This window comes from Pangasianodon hypophthalmus, chromosome 4 (genome assembly GCF_027358585.1).
Source record: "Pangasianodon hypophthalmus isolate fPanHyp1 chromosome 4, fPanHyp1.pri, whole genome shotgun sequence".
Classification (NCBI taxonomy): domain Eukaryota; kingdom Metazoa; phylum Chordata; class Actinopteri; order Siluriformes; family Pangasiidae; genus Pangasianodon; species Pangasianodon hypophthalmus.
Genome location: NC_069713.1, coordinates 11002947 through 11022158, shown reverse-complemented (window position 1 = coordinate 11022158; position 19212 = coordinate 11002947). Strand labels below are relative to the sequence as shown.

The following is a 19212-nucleotide window of genomic DNA, read 5'->3' as shown; positions in this document are numbered from 1 at the left end:
ACGATGTCTCTGGGCAGGATCAGGCCACATAACTTCATCTACATCATAGTATATGTTTCTCTAGCAAGGCAGCAAGGAAAATATGCTCTGCTGTGTCTTATCCAGTCTTGGATCGACTCTATAGCAATGTCACCACAGGCCTCTGCCATTGCCTGCAAAAGGTTTTCCCGTTCATAATTGTAACCTTTAAAAAATTATAAATCCCATTTCGATTATAAACCTTCCACCGCCATGCAGAAAAACTCTTCTGTGGGATTGAAGAATGGGGAGTATGCTGGTAGAAACATGTTAGAAAACCTGGCATGATCACTGAACCAATTGCAATCCAAAGCAGCACGATGGAAACTTACATTACCCCAAATTAGGTTATCCCAAACATACTGAGGCTGCTCTGACCACCCTGGCTCCCTTGGTTCTTGCTGGATAATGGAATCATAGAGATGGTTGAGGAAAGCCAAGAGATGTTCTGTGTAGTAAGGGCCCAGGGTAGCATGATGGCGGAGAACCCCTTGGTGGCTGATGGTAGCACACAGTGTCACATTTGCTCCCATGCTGGCCAGGGACCTCCACAGTGGCACGTTGTCCAATAATGTTCTGCCCCCTTCTCCTCCTTTTTGTTAGGTTAAACCCAGCCTCATCAATAAATACATATTCATGCAGGGTGTCTCTGCCATCAAACTCAAACATGTTCTACAAAAACAGAATCAAGTATATGTGTACAGTAAGCAGTAAGCAATGCTGTACAAAAATAATGTAGATCAGTTTACCTGTAAGCAAACTACAGTAGCAAATTACAGCACTACAGTAAAGAACACTGGCACAGAACTATCCATGATCAATGCATTAAATTCCCTATGTGAGGAAATTGCACTTAGTTAGCGAGGTTTTAGAGATCTGTAGACATCTTTAGACAGACTAACTGTTTTTACAACTATGTTTGTTAAACTGGCTCCATAATCTACATGATTTTTGTAGCAATATGCCAAGGCAAGGTTATAAAGTAGCCAAAATAAAACATTTCCACATCATTTTGGTAAAATGTGTTCTTAAAGAAGAAATAGCAAAATATACTACTGGCAGAACCACACAGTTTTGGTCAAAAGGTGATTTTTCATCATTTTTTGGCTGTTTTCCAATATTCATCTGCAGCATTTTTAATAGAGGAATTCTTCTTTGTTTTCTTTTGCAAAGTTAGATTATAACTTCCAAATCTCCTTAAAGGTCATTGATGTTCACCAGTTTAAACTGTGAAAGTTAGTTATAAGTGTTCAGATTTTATTATTTTATTATTTCATGCCGAACTGAAGTGTACTTCCATCTGCTTTGGATACATCAAACTTTAAAGGCTCATGATTTAAAGCTTTTTCAGCATGAAGGTAGTCTGATCTGTTCTGGATTTACTTAGCATGTTACTGAGATCACACTTCTGATTCAGTGTTTCCTAGGTATCAGAACCATTCCAAACAAGAGAGCTCTGTTTCTCTGTGTTATGGGTAAAGCGAAGTGTTCCCAGCTGGCTGCCTGTAGAGATGACGCATGACAGACACTCCGTACCATATTAGCATACTGAATATTATTTAAATAAAGCTATAAAACTGCATTCTGGTTTTCAATTATAAATTATGCTTTCCTGTGATCTCGAACAATGTTACAAATCTTATAATACACCAACAAATTATTATATAACACAAATTGTTATATGTCACAACATATATTATTAGATTGTGTTATTTTATTTAATGGAAATCTTCTTTAGTATATTATCGTCATGCACAAAATTGTACTTGTCTAACAGTTGCCTGTCTAGACAGAAAAGATGGACATTACACATTCCTCACTTAGCTCTTTATTTGGTCACACAGCACTCCCAAGTCTCACTCAAAAGACACACAACACATTGAAATCCAAGTACTTGTATACCCCTAGTACATATTTACTGAATCACAAGAGTGCATGCTTGCTTGTATTCCAGTGTGTGCTGAATGGCTTGTAAGCAATAAATAAAAAAATCACACATTCTTGCAATACCCAGAGGCTGCTTGGTCACAGATACACACACACATACATACACTCTCTCTCTCTCTCTCTCTCTCTCTTTCTCTCTCTCACACACACACACACACACACATGCACACGCACACACACGGTGGGCTACTCCTTCTCTGATATAAATGGAAGAAGGAAAGAGAAGTTGTCCTGCCAGCCTCAGGAGCCTGAAGTGTGTGTAAGTGTGTGCAGACTCATCCAGCATCTATACCAACAAACAGATCAGGTTAGTGAACCACCAGCAGTTATCACACTTATTGTTCCTTGATTTAAAATTTCAACTTAAACATTCAAAGGCTTTTTTTCTAATTTCTAAATGATTTTTTTGTGATACTTTTTGTGCTCTGCACTTTCTGTTATTCTATTATCTTAAGAGTGCAGTATTATAAATAACTATATTACTGTATAATAACTGTATAATTATCTGTATTTTGTCATTTCAATTATTAATTTCATTAAGTTGTAGGATTGCGATAAGAGGATGCACAGCTTAATTCCATTGATGAATAGTTCAAACATTTCCACTGACATTTTTTGTGAGTGGTCAGAATATGAATATGTATGAAATATGTATAAAAAGTATATATCACAATGTTTTTAATCTGTTTTTGGCAGAGGTATTGAGAAACAGAGTCCTTCTTCACCGTTATTGCACTCTGTTTAATAAAGACTTTAATCATCTTTAAAGTATTCCAGGCCATTCAGTATCCTGGAATCCATCACCTAATGAAGCTGGCCAAATTAGTGATTTGTACAGAGCCGCTGAAGTGACATGGTAGTTAATTTTTAATAAGGTGTCACCATGAATTAATATATTAAGGCCACACCATGAATTAATATATTTCTTAAGATCTAATCGGTGCCCACAGAGTACTTAACTTGAGACAGAGAAACCAGTTGAACTGAACCATTGTGGCCACAGGAACCTGAGCGTAGAGATGATCAGTAATACTACATTTTATGTCAACCTTACAAGCTAAGCAATCGAGGGTTAAGGGTCTTTCTCAGGGATCCACAAGACTTACTTCTGACGCTGTGTGTGTGTGTGTGTGTGTATGTAAAAGGTCTCCACACTTCTCGCAAAGTTTTTCACTAGATTTTGGAGTTTGGCTGTGGGGACACCAAAGGTTCTTCCATATCAACCTTGGAAAACCATGTCTTCATGGAGCTCACTTTGTGCACAGGGGCATTTTCATGCTGGAACAGATTCGGGCCTCTTAGTTCCAGTGAAGGAAAATTGTAAAGCTACAGCAGACAAAAACATTCTATATAATTATGTGCTTCCAACTTTGTGGCAACAGTTTGGGGAAAAACCATATGGGTGTGATGGTCAGGTGTCCACAAACTTTTGGCCATCTAGTGTATATAACTATGTCACACACATGCCCTAAATGATCAGTTGTCAATCACTATAGGAGCCGTTTATTGTCCCTGTAAGAGACACAATCAGCTGTACCTTCGTGCAGAAGCCAAGAGGAGACACTGAACATTTTGTAGAGCACCTTCAAGACACTTCAATTGTGATGAACTTAACATTAATGACACCTCTGTTTGCATTGCTAATTGCTTTTATGGGAACAACAAAGTGAGAAAACATAAGCAAAAAGTGCTTATCTACATTCTGAGAACTACATTTACATTCTACATTTGCTTAACTTTAACCACACATACAAAGTTTCCAGAGAACCTGATTATGTAGAAATGGCATTTGATGTTATAGATATGTAGTGTGCATGATGCTGTAAACTGGAGGCTATAAGCTTCTCTCACTTAGCTTTAGCTTCAGTTCATAGCACCAATATGAAATTAAAGAAGCAAACTTAAGACCCATCAAATTTATTGCAAAACATAACAATATTGATTAATAAAACAATAATAATTTTACACTGAATACCAAAAATATTATTTTAGTAAATAATTTTGGTTTATACAATAAATATGACAACACATTATATTTTAGCATCTATTATAAGTATGCTATTCTTTCTCCAAACCTTCCCCAAACCTCAAATCTTCTGTAACACTTAACACCAATTTATGTTTCTGTGCTGTGCTGAATCTGTGTGTGTGTGTGCATGTGTGCGGTGTGCTGGGTGTAATATGTGTGTTGACAGCCACTAAATACACTGCCTTAAGAAAACATTTTAGTGCTGATAGATATTTTCTCCACCCTGTACCAACTGCCAAGCATAACTGTGGAAAAAGTGGCATCATCAACAATTTGTGAATGCTCTGAGTGAAAACAGGGCCTTTACTGTGTTTCAGATGACTCACTGTTCCAGCGGTACAGTGAGGTGCCAACACGGTGCCCACAGTTCTACTTGTGTACACACATGGACACTTTATGTAACAGATGTTCAAATAAGCACATCTGTGTTCTGTGTGAGTAGTTTGTGCCATTCATAGTCTAAGTAAAAACAGATGATGTGTATGTAATATTATGGAGTTAACCTGGCAGGAAAAATGTAATTTTTTTCCTTTCATTTCCATTTCATTTAATTTACATTTACAGCATTTAGCAGACCCCCATATCCAAACCACTTCCAGGTGAAAAAAAGAAGTACCAAATGGAGTCCAAAATAAACTCCTCCTTGGTTCGCTCATATAGTGAATCTTTACAACCCTTTCAGGCACTTGAAGCTGGTTACATACTATTACAGATTCTTATAACTTTCATAACATAAGTTATTTCTGCTATACAAATCACTTAGCTCAGTTGTTCCTCATTTCCCACTGAGAGATGAAAATAGTTCAGAATTGCACATGCATATTTGCTGACTTGGGCTGCTGGGTGACTTTTAGCTTGAGTTGATTAAGACACAGATGTCATGAACAGCTCCACTATCATCAGTGATACTTGTGTTAGCCACAGCTATGTGCAGCTTCCCTGATAAAATGTAACACTGTGATAAGTGGATAAAGCATAGTTTATTAGAAAGTTCACCATATAAGATGATTTTCTTTTCACTTAAAGTGCTAAATAACATGACATAACCTTTTTGCAGAAGTTTTAGTAGCACATAAATATGGAATGGCAGAAAGGCATGAGGAAACACTGCAGACACAGAAACCTTAAAATACATCTCCAGCATTAGTATATAACCATGTCAATAATTATTTTAATGATGAATTTTAGTACTTTGATTGCTATTTTACTCTTTTCCTGCATGTAGGTTTATGAGTGAGTGTTGGTAGTATTTTTTATACCAGTACAACAGACATGAGCGACCAGGAGACTCCTGAGAATACGGCCACGCCAACAACACCCGATGTGCCCCCTGTACGCCCCAAACAGGCATCTCACCGTGGACGCAGTGTGGGCCCAATCGCCAACTCCAACAAAGAATATGAAGAGGTCCCAGAGTTTGAGCCTTTCATGCTCCTGCCTAGAGGTCCTCCACCTCTTACTGGTGAGATGGTCCCACTCACCCAAGTTAAAAACTGTATTTTTAACCAAACTTTTTATCTGGGGAACAGGTGAGGGTTAAGGATCTTGCTCAAGGGACTAACAGTCACCATTCCTGCAGGCCTGATATTTGAACTCACAGCCTTCACTAGCTCAAAACCCTAATCCCTTAAAAGTTATTTCTGTCTTTTTTTACCTAATAGAATCACTACAGTGTTTATTTAACTCTCACACATAGGATTAATGAACAGTATAAGTTATTACAATAAGATGATGTGTAGACTACATATTATAGGAATCATATTCTCAGCTTTTAATTGGTTAACCAATGCAAAATGCTAAGTTGTTTAAATGTATCCTCTATACACAATGCTCTACATTCAGTGCTTCCTCCCGATTGGAGAGGCTTCTGTTCTTGTGGCAGAGATAACTGCTGCAGAGAAAGTTATTCCCCATAATATCAGAACAAAGTCTTTCTGATTTCCTGGAAAAAAAAACTGCCTCTTAATAAAGAAGGAGATGAAATACTTTATTTTAAAGATAGATTGTGGTATTACAAAATGGTTTAACCCCTGTATCTAAGGTCTTTATCAATTTTTTTGTGGTTAGTGTCACAAGAAGTTGAAACCTTTTTTTTTTTGCATTCTAACTTTGCTAGATGTTAGATACTAAGTATATTTTAATTAGATGCTTAATGAAACATTTCCTGGTGATTGCAGCAAAATGATTCTGCAGACCTCTTCCTAAAGATGTCTCTGTAGATATTTAATTCAGTCCAGGACAGAGCTGTATGATAACCTATATAATAACCTAATAATCAAATACTGAGTTTCTTCTTTAGAAATAGATTCTCAATTTACACATATTCTCTCTTTGTGTCACATTTGCACAGAGTATCTGGATATCTGGGATGTCAATATGCTTAAACAGCCCAATGAGGAGAACAAGCAGAGGCATCACACACACCTGTACTCCAATGACCACCTGATTGTACGCCGAGCACAGGAGTTCCTCATCAAAATCACCTTCAACCGTCCTTTCAAGCCTAAACAGGACAAGTTTGCTGTTGAGTTTGCTATCGGTGTGTTACTTAAACTTAAAACATAGTTAGTCATTATTAAGTCACAGTTGCAAGAAAAGTTTGTGAATTCTATGGAGTTACCAGGGTTATTCATAAAAAGTGGTCTGATCTTCATCTATGTCACAATTGTAGACAAACACAATCTGACTAAACTAATAACACACAAACAGTAGTACTTTTCAAGACTTTATTAAGCGCATTGAGTAATCATTCACAGTGCAGGCTGGAAAAAGTAAACCTTTGAATTTAGTAACTTGTAGATCCTCCTTTAGAAGCAACCTCCACCAAACGTTTCCTTTAGCTGCTTATAAGACTGGCATGATGATGAGGAGGAATTCTGGACCATTCCTCCCTAATCGATTGTTTCAGTTCATCAATATTTTTGGGCTGTCTTGATTGAACAGCCTTCTTCAGATCATAGCATCTCAGTTGGGTTAAGGTCAGGGCTCTGGCTTAGCAAAACACACATTTTCTTTTTTATCATGCTGAAAAAGACTGTACATAAAGTTACAATTACAACTTATTGTACATGAAGTTACAATTACATGCACATACACACATGACAGTAAGAAATCTTAAGACAGTAAAAACCTCTTGCACTGCACTGTTCAAAACAATTTCTTAGGTGTGTATTTAGCCTGGAGAATTGAAAGTATTAAGTCTTACTTCCTCTACTTAATTCTGCTGTCTTCCTCTTTTCATAGCATTGTGCTGAGGGTGTGTTGAGAAATAATGGCAGTAACATTGCAATCAAGAACAAATTGTTTATGTGAGTCAGAGAATGAGCAGGAAACATTGCCATGTGGTTCCTTTCCTTTCTCGTTGGTCTGCTTCCTCATCTTCTGAGTGTATCCTCTTTCTACAAGTTATTCAGTTCAGTGAACTTTAATACCATGATTCTTATAGTGCTGGGGAAACTGGGGATTTGTGTATGAGCTGTATTTGTATTTGCAGGTTACCTAATTCATGAATTTCCAAAAGTGAAAAAAAGTTCACACTCATTGAAATGATTACTCAACTGGTGACATTATTAATTAGCAGTCTGAGTAAATGCTAATATAAGCTATAGAAAATATGAGGAAGAAATGGCTCAATATAAAATTCCATGGTTAAAATGTTTAGTATTTTTGAATAAATTGGTCTACACAAAAAAAGCCCAGTTTCCACTCTCACACATATGTTATCACTGTGGTACCATCGTCTTCTCTAGGAATCTGTCCAGCTCAGCAGTTTTGATGTGTGTATATTTAGACAGGCATAATAAGATACTTATAGTAAATGAACTACAACTCTACTGAGGGATTTTGCATTTATATTTAAACCATTTGGCAGATGCTCCTATTCAGAGTAACGTACAGAAGTGCTTTGTAGTCTACATCAAATATATAAATTCATTTTTAAAAAAAACATTAATCACAATAACCAAAATTTTATTGAAAACCTCTGAACAAGTTGGATATGAGCTATAAGATAAAGGTAGATAGGTGTTCAGCATGTTTCATTCTTCATTTTTATGTTTTTTTTCCTATATATTATAAATATAAGAATAATTGAACATATATCAGAACTTATATCACTTAGTTTCTAGTGTTCACTTTATGTCCATTGTTCTGGTCCACAGTGTGTGCAGGTATTATTTCTAAATGCCTTCCTCTTCACTAGGTGCTGGCGCACAGTACAGTAAAGGCACCTACATCCCTGTCTTCCCGACTGCGGAACGGCAGAGTGTGTGGCGTGGCCAGATCATAGAGAGCTCAGACAATGTTGTCACCATGGGCATCACCCCTGCTCCGGACTGCATTGTGGGAAAATACAGGATGTATGTCGCTGTGGTCACTCCATATGGCATTCGGAGGACTAGGAGGGACCCAAGTTTGGACACATATATAATCTTCAACCCCTGGTCACCAGGTCAGGAGCTGCTCTTATGTAATATGAAGCTAATCGTTTTATAGTAGTTCAGAAGTTCTGGCTGCAAGGCAAATCACAGGTTTATATTAAAGTGCTTGTTTGAATATGTTGCATATGCGATGTATTAATGCATATGCACTTCATAAACGGATTTTAAAAAGTGCGTAATTGTGTGTAACTGTCGATATGGTGAAATTTTCTGTCAGGAGATATTTATTTAGCAATTTTGCAGAAGGTCTCCAGTGCCAGCACTTTGTAACTGTCAGAGGTAAAGCTGTAAGTTTTCTTGCCACAACACAAAAAAGCCTTCAGAATGTAACACGACAACCTGCATTTTTGTCTTATTAACCTCAAGACAGAGAAGTAAGAGAGGCTGCTGAGGGAACAACTTTTCATTATTGCTATAACATAAGTGGTAACAGGAACTTGATTTGCAGACACTGCACAACATTACATGCAATTATAAACATAAAAAGTAATACTAAATAATACTAAATATTATATTAAATAATAAAATAGTATAGTATATAATCTAAAAATAAACATTTATCTTTAATGAATAAAAAATGTAATTGTTGGCAAATTGCTTTAGTATAAGAGGCATAGAACACTCAACACTGAGGTGGTACACATATGTCTGGGCTGCATCACGCCACCCAGTGGATTTTTATTTCCTTTAATAGCATTATTCCAAGTGTTTTCTTCCTTAAATATCAAATACAAATAAAGGGATTATGGTATGTAGCTAATTTTTTCCCCAAAACATTTCATTATATCTGTTACATTCTCACTAACATCCAAAGTTCTGATTACAAGGAGTAACATATAAGCTTGCAAAAGTTATATATGGTTTATGAATTGTGAAGGATTGACCTTTGAGCTTGACCTTCTCATGGTAGGTGATACTGTGTTCCTTGATGATGAAGAGGAGAGAGAGGAGTGTGTGCTGAATGAATTGGGCATCATCTATCATGGCGCATACGATGACGTGTCTGAACGTCCTTGGAACTATGGACAGGTACAGAAGATGTAATGCAAAAAAAGACATTTAATTTATCAATAACCAAAATGAAAGAAAATATAGTACACCCTGTAAAGTTGTGTATATGATATGAAAGTGCAATGTGGGTTTTATTATGTACAGAGACTCTCTGAATGAAAGTCTTTGAAAGCAGCAGCCATATAGATTAATGCAACAGAATCCAGGTACATTTAAATCAGTCATAACATGAAAGTTTGGGCTTTTTTCAAAGAATTCAAACCACATTGAATCACACAGTAGAAAGAAACACATGCTGAGTTTGAGCTTGTCTGTGACATAACAATATTTCTCTTTGATTGCTAGTCAATTGGTAAAACTTTTATTGTGTTCTTGTCACAGTGACTGAGGGCCTATGGGCTGCTATTGTGATCTCTTTCTGTTCCAGTTTGAGTTTGGCGTTCTGGATGCATGTCTGTTCATCTTAGATAAAGCTGAAATGCCCCTCACTAACCGTGGAGATCCTATCAAAGTCAGCAGGAAGGGCTCTGCTATGGTGAGATACTGAGACAACACCACCAAAATCCCACAAAAGCTTTAGCAGGGCTCCTAGATAACAGTCCATCATGAAGGAAGCATTAAAGGAAAAGTAAACATTTCTTTTTTAAAATTTTAAATGATGTGAGTTGACACAAAGTAACTTTATGATCTTATCCCCACAACTTGTTAGATACAAAATGTTAACTATTATTAGCTTCAGTGATTTAATAAACACCCCTTTAACCACTGATCTACAACACAAATAAGAACAAACTGTATTGTGACTATAAAACCAGATCTATCTATCTATCTACCTATCTATCTATCTAAATTAATAAATAATATAATAATGTCTACACTACCATGTCGCCCTTATAGATGAACTCGCGTGATGATGATGGTGTGCTGGTGGGAAACTGGAGTGGTGATTACCTGTATGGTGTGGCTCCCACCTCCTGGACAGGCAGTGTGGAGATCCTGCTGGACTATGCTGGAAGTAGAGGACAGTCAGTCAGTTTTGCCCAGTGCTGGGTCTATGCTGCTGTGTTTAATACTTGTAAGAGGATGAATCTATGCTTTTACTGCCCTCTGCTGATCAAATGCTGTTCTCACACAGAAAACACAGTGCTCCTTACTTATTTTGAGTAAAAATGTTTACATCAAATAACAACTGCTTAAAACTAATAACTGGAATAATTCACTGCCTATATGGACTTTCAGTACTTTAAAACTTTTAGAATAATTATAAGGAATAATTAGTATTTATGCATCTGTGCTGATGTTAATCTAAGTATACTGTTAATTTAAATGAGTGACAGTATACTTGTATGATAACGTGATAAGAAATCTGACACAATTATACTGTAACATTATACTATACCAGTACTGATGATTAAAAAAAAACAAAAAACACACACTATTTATTACCACTTACCATGCCCTTTGAAATAGACAGATTTTCTACACTATAACTACTGAAGGTCAAGTGTAATCTTCCTAACAAATATTGTATTAACAATTTGATAAATATTGTAATAGTTTCCCTTAAGCAAATAATTAATTGATCATTTCATTGCTGTTAGGGCCTACATGCCATGTGATGTCATCCTCTTTACACATGCCAAATTGTAATACTGTGTTATTGATTTGTATGGGTATCATTTTCATTTTTTAAATATCAAATTAAGTCTGTGATCCCCCATTCTTTTTCAGTTTTACGCTGTCTGGGTATTCCTAGCAGAGTGGTCACTAACTTCTTCTCTGCCCATGACAACAATGGAAACCTGAAGATGGACATCATACTAGATGAAAATGGCAGAGTGGACAGAACTCACACCAGGGACTCCATCTGGTCAGCCCCTATTACTAAACAATAAAATCCATATTTTAAAAAGAATGAAATGAAATGTGCTACACATCAACATAACATCTGTTGTTGTTCAGACTGGTACTAAATCCATAATGGCTTAATATGACACCTACAGCAGTATATAAGGTGATACCTTTGTAGTGGTTTCAGACTCATCCATGTCCTATCTTTTTGGCTAATACATAGAATGAATATGGGATTTTGAACTATTTTATACTGATATTTGTATTTAATTCAGGAATTATCATTGCTGGAATGAGTGCTACATGGCCAGACCTGATCTCCCTGATGGCTTTGGAGGCTGGCAGGTTGTGGATGCTACACCTCAGGAGACCAGTGATGGTGAGAACACACACAAAAACACATCACCACAAATGTCAGTAATTAGATACAGTACACACTTTGTCATAGACTCAACTGATGATCGTACTCCAAACCACCAGAAGTCCCCATTACCTGAGTACTAACCCACTTCCTGGTTATCTATCTCATTACTGTATACAGTACAGTATCATTATTGTATACAGTCATATAGAGAAGGGAAACGGTGCTAAATGTATTAATAGTATACAGAATATTTGACAAGAGCATACATGATGAGTCCTGAGATAAGCATATGTTTTTTTAATCAGAGCACATTTTTTTGCGAAATCCAAATGTATCCAAGTAGATATATGCACATCAGCAAGAAAGGTAAGTCTTAGGCATAGTAGTTATTAGAAATCTCTACAGCAGTCTGTCCAGTAAATCAGTAAGTCTTTACAGCAGCAAGAAGCCTAATCTAAAATGAAAATTGCTCTGAGATAAAGAAGCAGAAACAGTGTTAGAGTTCAATCAATGTGTAGGTGGTGCCAAATCGCGACATCACAGCAGCCAGCCTCAGGCATCAGGAGTGCAAGTAGCTTGACAGAAAGACTTCAGCTCCAGAGGGCAAGAATCTTGCTTCATGTATGATTGAGTCTTTATTTATTTTAGAGATTGTAACTGTGTTACAGGTATGTACCGGTGTGGACCGGCATCTGTGGCAGCCATTAAACATGGCCAGGTCTGCTATCCTTTTGATGCTCCATTTGTGTTTGCAGAGGTGAGTAGATTAGTGTCTAATCTTAACAATCCTGTAATTCCTCTTTACTCTTGGTTCATAATGGAGAACATCCTACACACTTTTAACTTACCCTGTTTCAATATAAAAATAATTTTATCATAATTTTTAATCAACTGCTGGAAAAAATGGAGTGTTAAAAAAGGGAAAACTGTGAAAAGAGGTTAACTACTTAAACGTCAACTAAGAACCATTTGTGTAACCAACGATTACAAAGGTAAATTGATCAAATGCACATTATTATTATTATTATTATTATTATTATTATTATTATCATTAGTAGTAGTAGTAGTAGTAGTATTACAGGTGAAAATATAAATATTTATACAGGTATAAATAAATGATACATTCTCATCTTTCTCTTTAACTGATGTTTGTGACTGATTGTGCCCTTCAGGTGAACAGTGACTTGGTGTACTACTCCAGAAGTAAAGATGGCACACTGGAACCTGTGAAGGTGAACACCAGCTATGTGGGCCGCATGGTGCTGACCAAAGCAGTGCTGGATAAAGGACGGAGAGACATCATCGACCATTACAAGTTCCCTGAGGGTAGGTCTCCTAGAACACTTGAGCATGCTATTGACTATGTCTAGTATATCTTACACATGATCATAACTAATTTTTGTTCACAACAGTTACTTAAAAATGAATACAAGATGAGTTGATAGTGCTACAACTGCCACAATTGTTAGCTCTTTCTGTCTGTTTCTGTCTCTCTGTAGGCACTGCAGAGGAACGTCGAGTTCTGGAGAAAGCAGAAGAGTTTGGCTGTCAGCGCGAGAAGGCTTCTGTGCCTCAGGCAGATGTGGAGGTAGAGATCCTTGCTTTGGAGGTGCAGCGGGGTGATGATTTTGACCTGGAGCTGCAGTTCACCAACCACAGCAGCCAGCAACGTGTGGTGGACATCTACATCAGTGGTAACGTGGTCTACTACACAGGAGTGCCGAGTGCTGAGGTCATCTTCAAGACCCCTGTTGTGAAACTGGAGCCACAGCAGAGTGAGTATGTGGAGGAGTGTGTGTGTGTGTGTGTGTGATTGTCTTTGTTTCTCTCTTTGCTTTTGTCTAAGTGCCAGATCACTTTTAAAATGAATTTTACAACCACCTTTTTATTTCAAAAGCAACTTATGATTGTGCCTGTATTGGAGTGCAGTTTTAATAATTGCTTATTAGTAATAGTAGAAAATAAATTTGATGGTTAGCAAACTCACATGAATTAGATTAAATATCTAAATATTTAAGTAGGTTCACTTCAGATTTTCATCATATAGCATCCTTATGCATATCAAGGTTAATTAGAATGCCTATTGCACTATGTTTGCTTTACTTCCCCCTGTTGGTTCCAGGTAAAAAGGAAAAAGTTGTGGTGCGCAGTAAGGACTATCAGAGTAAGCTGGTGGAACAGGGAAACCTGAACTTCATCGCTACAGGGAAAGTGCAAGAGACGGGTCGAATCATAACTGCCATGAGGGTTGTCACGGTGCACAATCCCAAACTCACTGTGCAGGTCTGATGCACCCTCCTGGTCAAAATCATTATGAACCAACCGACATTTGAGTTGTTGGTTTTACACACCAAAGTCTCATAATATATAACCTTTTCTACTTTGGATAATTTTAAATTGTGCTTAATAAGTGGAGTTGAAAGATAAAATAAAGTAGAGTTGAAAGTTAAAATAAAGTTTTGTTAAAATGCCTGCCATTTAGTAAAATATGCATTTTGTTTACATATAAACAGACATTTATGTTAACTGTACGCAACTGTATACAGAGATCTGCATGTCATGTTTTCAGACTGTGTTACTGAGGTTTGGTTGGTTTAAAAACAAAAGCAAGTATGCTTAGCCTTTTAAACTCTCAGGAGACATTGATACCTTTCCTATTAATTCCACTGATTATAATGAGTATTTTCCTCTTTATGGCCCATCTTTCTCTCTCTCTCCCTCTGTCTATTTTAGGTGACTGGTTCTCCTAGAGTGGCTGAAGAGATGTACGTGACAGTGGAGTTCACCAACCCCTTCAAATTCAGTTTGGAAAATGTGTATGTGCGTGTGGAGGGGCCTGGCATCATGTCAATCAATACTAAACAGTACAGGTAAACAAAATCAAGATTGTCTCACAGGATGTCAAATGGTCAGACATTAGTCTAAGGTCAGAACATCATTCAGAAAGGCTTCACAAGTGTGCTCTGATCTGGGTTCTCTGTTGAATGTACTAATATGAACAAAATAATGTTCACATTCAAATATTACAAAAAATTGGATGACCACAAACAACCATTTTCCCCCAACAACTTAAAAATTGTATGTCTGTGTGTTTTGCAGCATAATTGGCCCAGGCAGCTCTATAACATGGACTGAGCGATTCAGTCCTCGAAGGCCAGGAACCACCAAACTGATGGCCAGCCTGGACTGTGCTGCTCTCAGGCAGGTGTATGGGGAGGTGGAGGTCACCATCCAGCCATAAACTCTTGAGAAAGAGAGAGAGAAAAACAGAAAGGATAAAGTCGACCTAGACTAATATTACAGAAATACCATAGGTCAGTCTCTATAACATTAATGTTGACTGAAAAGAAAATCAATTATATACTTTTAAACCAGGAAAAGCTACAGTGTCTTGGACAGGCACCAACAAGTTACATTATTTGCCATTTTGCCTTTTTTTTGTTTTTAAATAAATGTAAGCATAATAGAGAGCTGATTGATAAATAAAGAGCATTTGAAAAGCTTTTCTGCTGTATTTTTCACACAAGCATCATAATCCAAAATGCAGATGGAATAAAAACCAAATTCTTCGACCCAAAGAACTGGCAATATCTCAAAGCTACATTACATGGTAGAAAGACACTCTATCTGTAAATATAATCTTTACTTTTTTAATCTATATTTTAGTTATTAGTTATGTAAAGACATTTTCAAAACAGTCTCACTTGCATGAAGTGCACAAACGCGTATTATCATTGGGGTGCAGCTCGTTGGGGCACATTCAGCGGATGATGTTTCGGCTGTGTTACTCAGTATATTCAAAGTGGTGTGAAAGCAAAGTCACTTACATTGCATCCAAGGGAATTGAGTTGATAGGGAGTTCACTTACTCCACAAACACTGTATTCCCTCGTCGGCAACGAAGTGCAAGCGGAGGATATGAATCCAGTCCACCGGAAATGACGTCAAACAGCACGCGATCCGTCCAACTCTGGGAGCTTACACAAGACCGTTGTCCATTGGTGTAGAGTTCTATGTTTCTGTCCCTTGTTGCAAATGAAGTCACTGTCTCAAAAACTAAATGTTAGACGCAGTTAGCTCGCTACTGAAAGCGACACGGCGAATTCCTACGCTGAAATACTGTAATGTTCTCAAATAAAACAAAGTGTAATTAACGCAACACACAGTAAGCAGCCAAACCTCTCACACTTTGGGCCATATACTGCTAAGAGTATGGTAAGTCTCCAAAATGGTGGTGCACTTCTTTCTCTGTGGAGCGGGAAAAACAGATACCAAATACCAGACAGGTAGAATGGCACTTCTTCAAATGTCTGTCTTATCAGACCTTCTACTTTTTTCATGTGGTGCTGCTAAAGTGGGACACTTTCTTTACTATAAAAATCAGGAGAGATGCTTGGAATTTCATGTCCTTTTTTTTTATCATTTGTTTTGCTTGTAATATGCATGAACATAAAAAAATCTTTTTTATGCAAAACAGGTGTACATAAAATGAATCATGGCTCATGACCCTCCTCTTAAGTTTTAAAAAAGGTTATTCACCTATAAACCCTCTTTAAATGACTTGATTGGCTGTTCCACTTTATCAGTAATAAGATAAGATAAGATGTACCTTCACTGATCCTGCATAGGGGAAATTCAGGTTGACCCAGCAGCACAATAGGAGGAGTAACATCAAATCATCAGAAAAGAATTTCTGTAAATACCCATACATCAGAGGTAGTATAAAATAAAAATTATATAAGATAAATAAAAATAATTCAAATAATAGAAACAATAAAATAGATCAGTGTGTATGTAGATATGTTAGAGTTCTATTTGTGTATATATATATATATATATATATATACGTGTGTGTGCAGTATCTGTGGAAAGACAGAGCTGAGTGGTGTGTTTGTGAGACTCAGTCAGTGGAGTAGTAGTATACAGAACATTTGCTGTTTACAGGTTAAAAAACACTTCACATTACCTTTCTGGCTTGCAGAACATCAACATAATAATCTAATGTGTGTAGATTAACATTAAAACCCCAACCCACGGGGAAAAAAATGAAACAATCCGTTGCATATTGTGGTAAATACGGGGACCTGGCAACCCTACGTCACGACTTTTGCAGTACTGTTTTACCCATGTTTAACTAGTTTCACTTCAGCCTGTTATGGTTTGACGTAGATGAACGATGTTACTAGCCTAACAGTTTGGTAAACTAATCCCTTATTTCAACATTCATGTTGCATTTTACACAGACACTGAGATTCACTTGAAAACAATGATAAGGAAATGAATAGTAAGTAAAGAGGAAAGCAGCAGTACTACAGCTTTGGACTGCCGTTATCTTTTGGCTATGATTAAGGTAAGAGGCAGAGTTCCTGTTTCTGTTTATCACACCGCATATAATGATAGGACTATAGGCTCCCCATAAAGTCTTACATTTCTATGGATTTACAGTTTTGTCCCCCTTTCTCATGATAACTACTAATCTCTATTTTTTTCTCATTATAATGACGTAATGTTATTTCATTATCCCAAGGTGCTGAGGAAAATTATCCCGTCATGTTGGGTAAACTTTTTCGTAACATAGTAATAATATTCGTAATAATATTAACTCGTTATCACGGAAAAACAAGCAAATGAACTATACCGTGGCACTTTATGACTTCTATAAATAAAATCTATGGAGATGAGAGGATACATGTTGTTTTGAATATTAGATATTCTTATAATAATCAGCGCACTGGCACTTAGGCTCTGTGATTGTATGACGCTATAAGCATACAGGAAGTGCGGGTTCTGACTTTCAGCCTGTAACTGAATCTGTAACTACTAAAACATATATAATATACACATAATCAAAGAAAGAAAAAAATAAGTATTTTGAGTTTGTATATCGGAGATAGTATTCCTCTTATACCACAGCGATTTGCCAACGATTACAATTTTTTAAAATTTATTAATTAACGACACACACACACACACACACACACACACACTGTGTGTAGCTGTATTTAATGTTCAGTGTTACGGGACGTCAGTGAGGCGCGAGTCTCCCGGACAGAGGAGTTTCCACTTTCCGCTTTCTCATTAGCATGAGGAGAGAATTAAAAGGTGAAGCTGCTGGAGGAGCGACTGCGCTGATGCAATTTAAGCGAAAACAGGAACTAACTTCTTTGTCAGGCAACTTTCTAACTTTTACAAAGCACTAACACGCAAGATTCAGAAGAATAAACATCTCCGAACAGTAAACTGCATCACACCAACGATGAAACGCGTTTATCTGTTAAATAATAACACATTTGTATTCCGTTTATTCTTAGTTTTTTATTATGTGGACAGTCCGCCATGCACGTCCCTGTGAATAAACAGTTCTTATTGGAGGAAAGATAATGTATTAGATTAATATGTGACACAAAGACATGTGTTGTATGCTGATTGGTATCTCTAAATTGTCCATAGTGTTTGAATGGGTGTGTGTGTGAGTGTGTGTGTGTGAGTGTGTGTATGCGCGATTGTGCATGGCAATGGGTTGGCACCCCGACCAGGACGCCCCCTGCCTTGTGCCCTCATTATTGTTATGCCTTCTCCTTTGAGTCAGTATCACTTCCTGTTGTAAGTTGATTTGTCGATGAGAGGAAAGGCAGGCCTTCACTACGTCGTTCACTGCCGTTCATGTGTTTTAGTTAATTAATTAATCTGCACACTTTCTTATTAATCACTGTATGGAACATCTTTTTCCTAGAATAGACTGTTCATGTTGAATAAGTTTGTTAAACTAAAACAATCAAAAGAAGAAATAAAAAAATATAGAGACATGAGCTGTGAGAGTTATATAATTCCACATATTTGCCCCTGTTCATGGATTTGATCAGGGAAACTGTCCTTCTTACAGCATATCTTACCTATGAGACATAGAATGGTTTAAATGATCCTTGCTATGTGGAAGACATTCACACACACATTTCTTTTATGTATTTATGTATGTATTTGTTTGTTTGTTTCTATAATGAACTTCTAAAATATGTGCAGTTTTATTAACCAAAATGTTTTTACATGACCATTTAATTATCCTCTATAATTAACCAGGCCATTTTGTTACCATATTTTTAAGACTTACATATGTAAATGACATCTGTTCTGACGTCCGTACAAATTATATACACAATTATATACTATACACTTACCATCCACTTTATTAGGAACACCTGCACACCTGCACATTCATGCAGTTATCTAATCAGCCAATCATGTGGCTGCAGCGCAATGCAAAAAAATCATGCAGATACAGCTCAAAAGCTTCAGTTTATGTTCACCTCAAACATCAGAATGGGGAAAAATTGTGATCTTTGTGACTTTGATCATGGCATGGATGATCAATACAATCTCTTATCAACAAGGCATTTCAACCCACAGAACTGCCACTCACTCAGTGTTTTTTGTTTTTCGCACCATTCTGTGAAAACTCTAGAGACTGTTTTGTATGGAATTCCCAGTAATCTCTAGATTTTACACAGAATTGTGCGAAAAACAAAAAAAACTGAGTGAGTGGCAGTTCTGTGGGTT

At 36.9% G+C, this 19212-nt stretch overlaps 2 protein-coding genes across 5 annotated transcripts in view; both read left to right on the top strand.

The window, feature by feature from the left end:
- Positions 1-2102: 2102 nt before the first annotated feature.
- Positions 2103-15162, top strand: f13a1b (coagulation factor XIII, A1 polypeptide b). Of its 3 annotated transcripts, none has more exons than XM_026936750.3 (15): positions 2103-2272; positions 5220-5456; positions 6345-6533; positions 8196-8444; positions 9344-9462; positions 9872-9979; positions 10342-10519; positions 11176-11314; positions 11571-11674; positions 12328-12416; positions 12832-12985; positions 13159-13434; positions 13782-13942; positions 14393-14529; positions 14759-15162. In XM_026936750.3, exons 2-15 carry the CDS (start codon positions 5267-5269, stop codon positions 14898-14900), a joined length of 2235 nt encoding a protein of 744 aa, XP_026792551.3. In that variant the 5' UTR covers positions 2103-2272; positions 5220-5266; the 3' UTR covers positions 14901-15162. The 3 variants fall into 3 exon arrangements, with proteins under 3 accessions (XP_026792551.3, XP_026792550.3, XP_026792552.3); XM_026936749.3 differs by having other exon boundaries at positions 2117-2272; positions 5257-5456; XM_026936751.3 differs by having other exon boundaries at positions 2137-2272; positions 5242-5456.
- Positions 15163-16703: 1541 nt separating this feature from the next.
- Positions 16704-19212, top strand: part of LOC113540334 (synaptonemal complex protein 1) — an 11036-nt gene continuing 8527 nt past the window's right edge. For both annotated transcript variants that reach the window (XR_008301549.1, XM_026936775.3), the window contains exon 1: positions 16704-17008. The gene's annotated coding sequence lies outside the window, so the exon portion shown is untranslated. The remainder of the gene's footprint in view (positions 17009-19212) is intronic.

What these genes read in the sequence shown, in the direction of transcription:
- f13a1b (XM_026936750.3), top strand. Translation starts at nt 5,267, where the DNA reads ATGAGCGACCAGGAGACTCCTGAGAATACGGCCACGCCAACAACACCC. An exon ending in TGCTGCTGTGTTTAATACTT is followed by an intron (nt 10,520 to 11,175) that starts GTAAGAGGATGA and finishes ATTCTTTTTCAG; the next exon opens with TTTTACGCTGTCTGGGTATT. An exon ending in ACCTCAGGAGACCAGTGATG is followed by an intron (nt 11,675 to 12,327) that starts GTGAGAACACAC and finishes ACTGTGTTACAG; the next exon opens with GTATGTACCGGTGTGGACCG.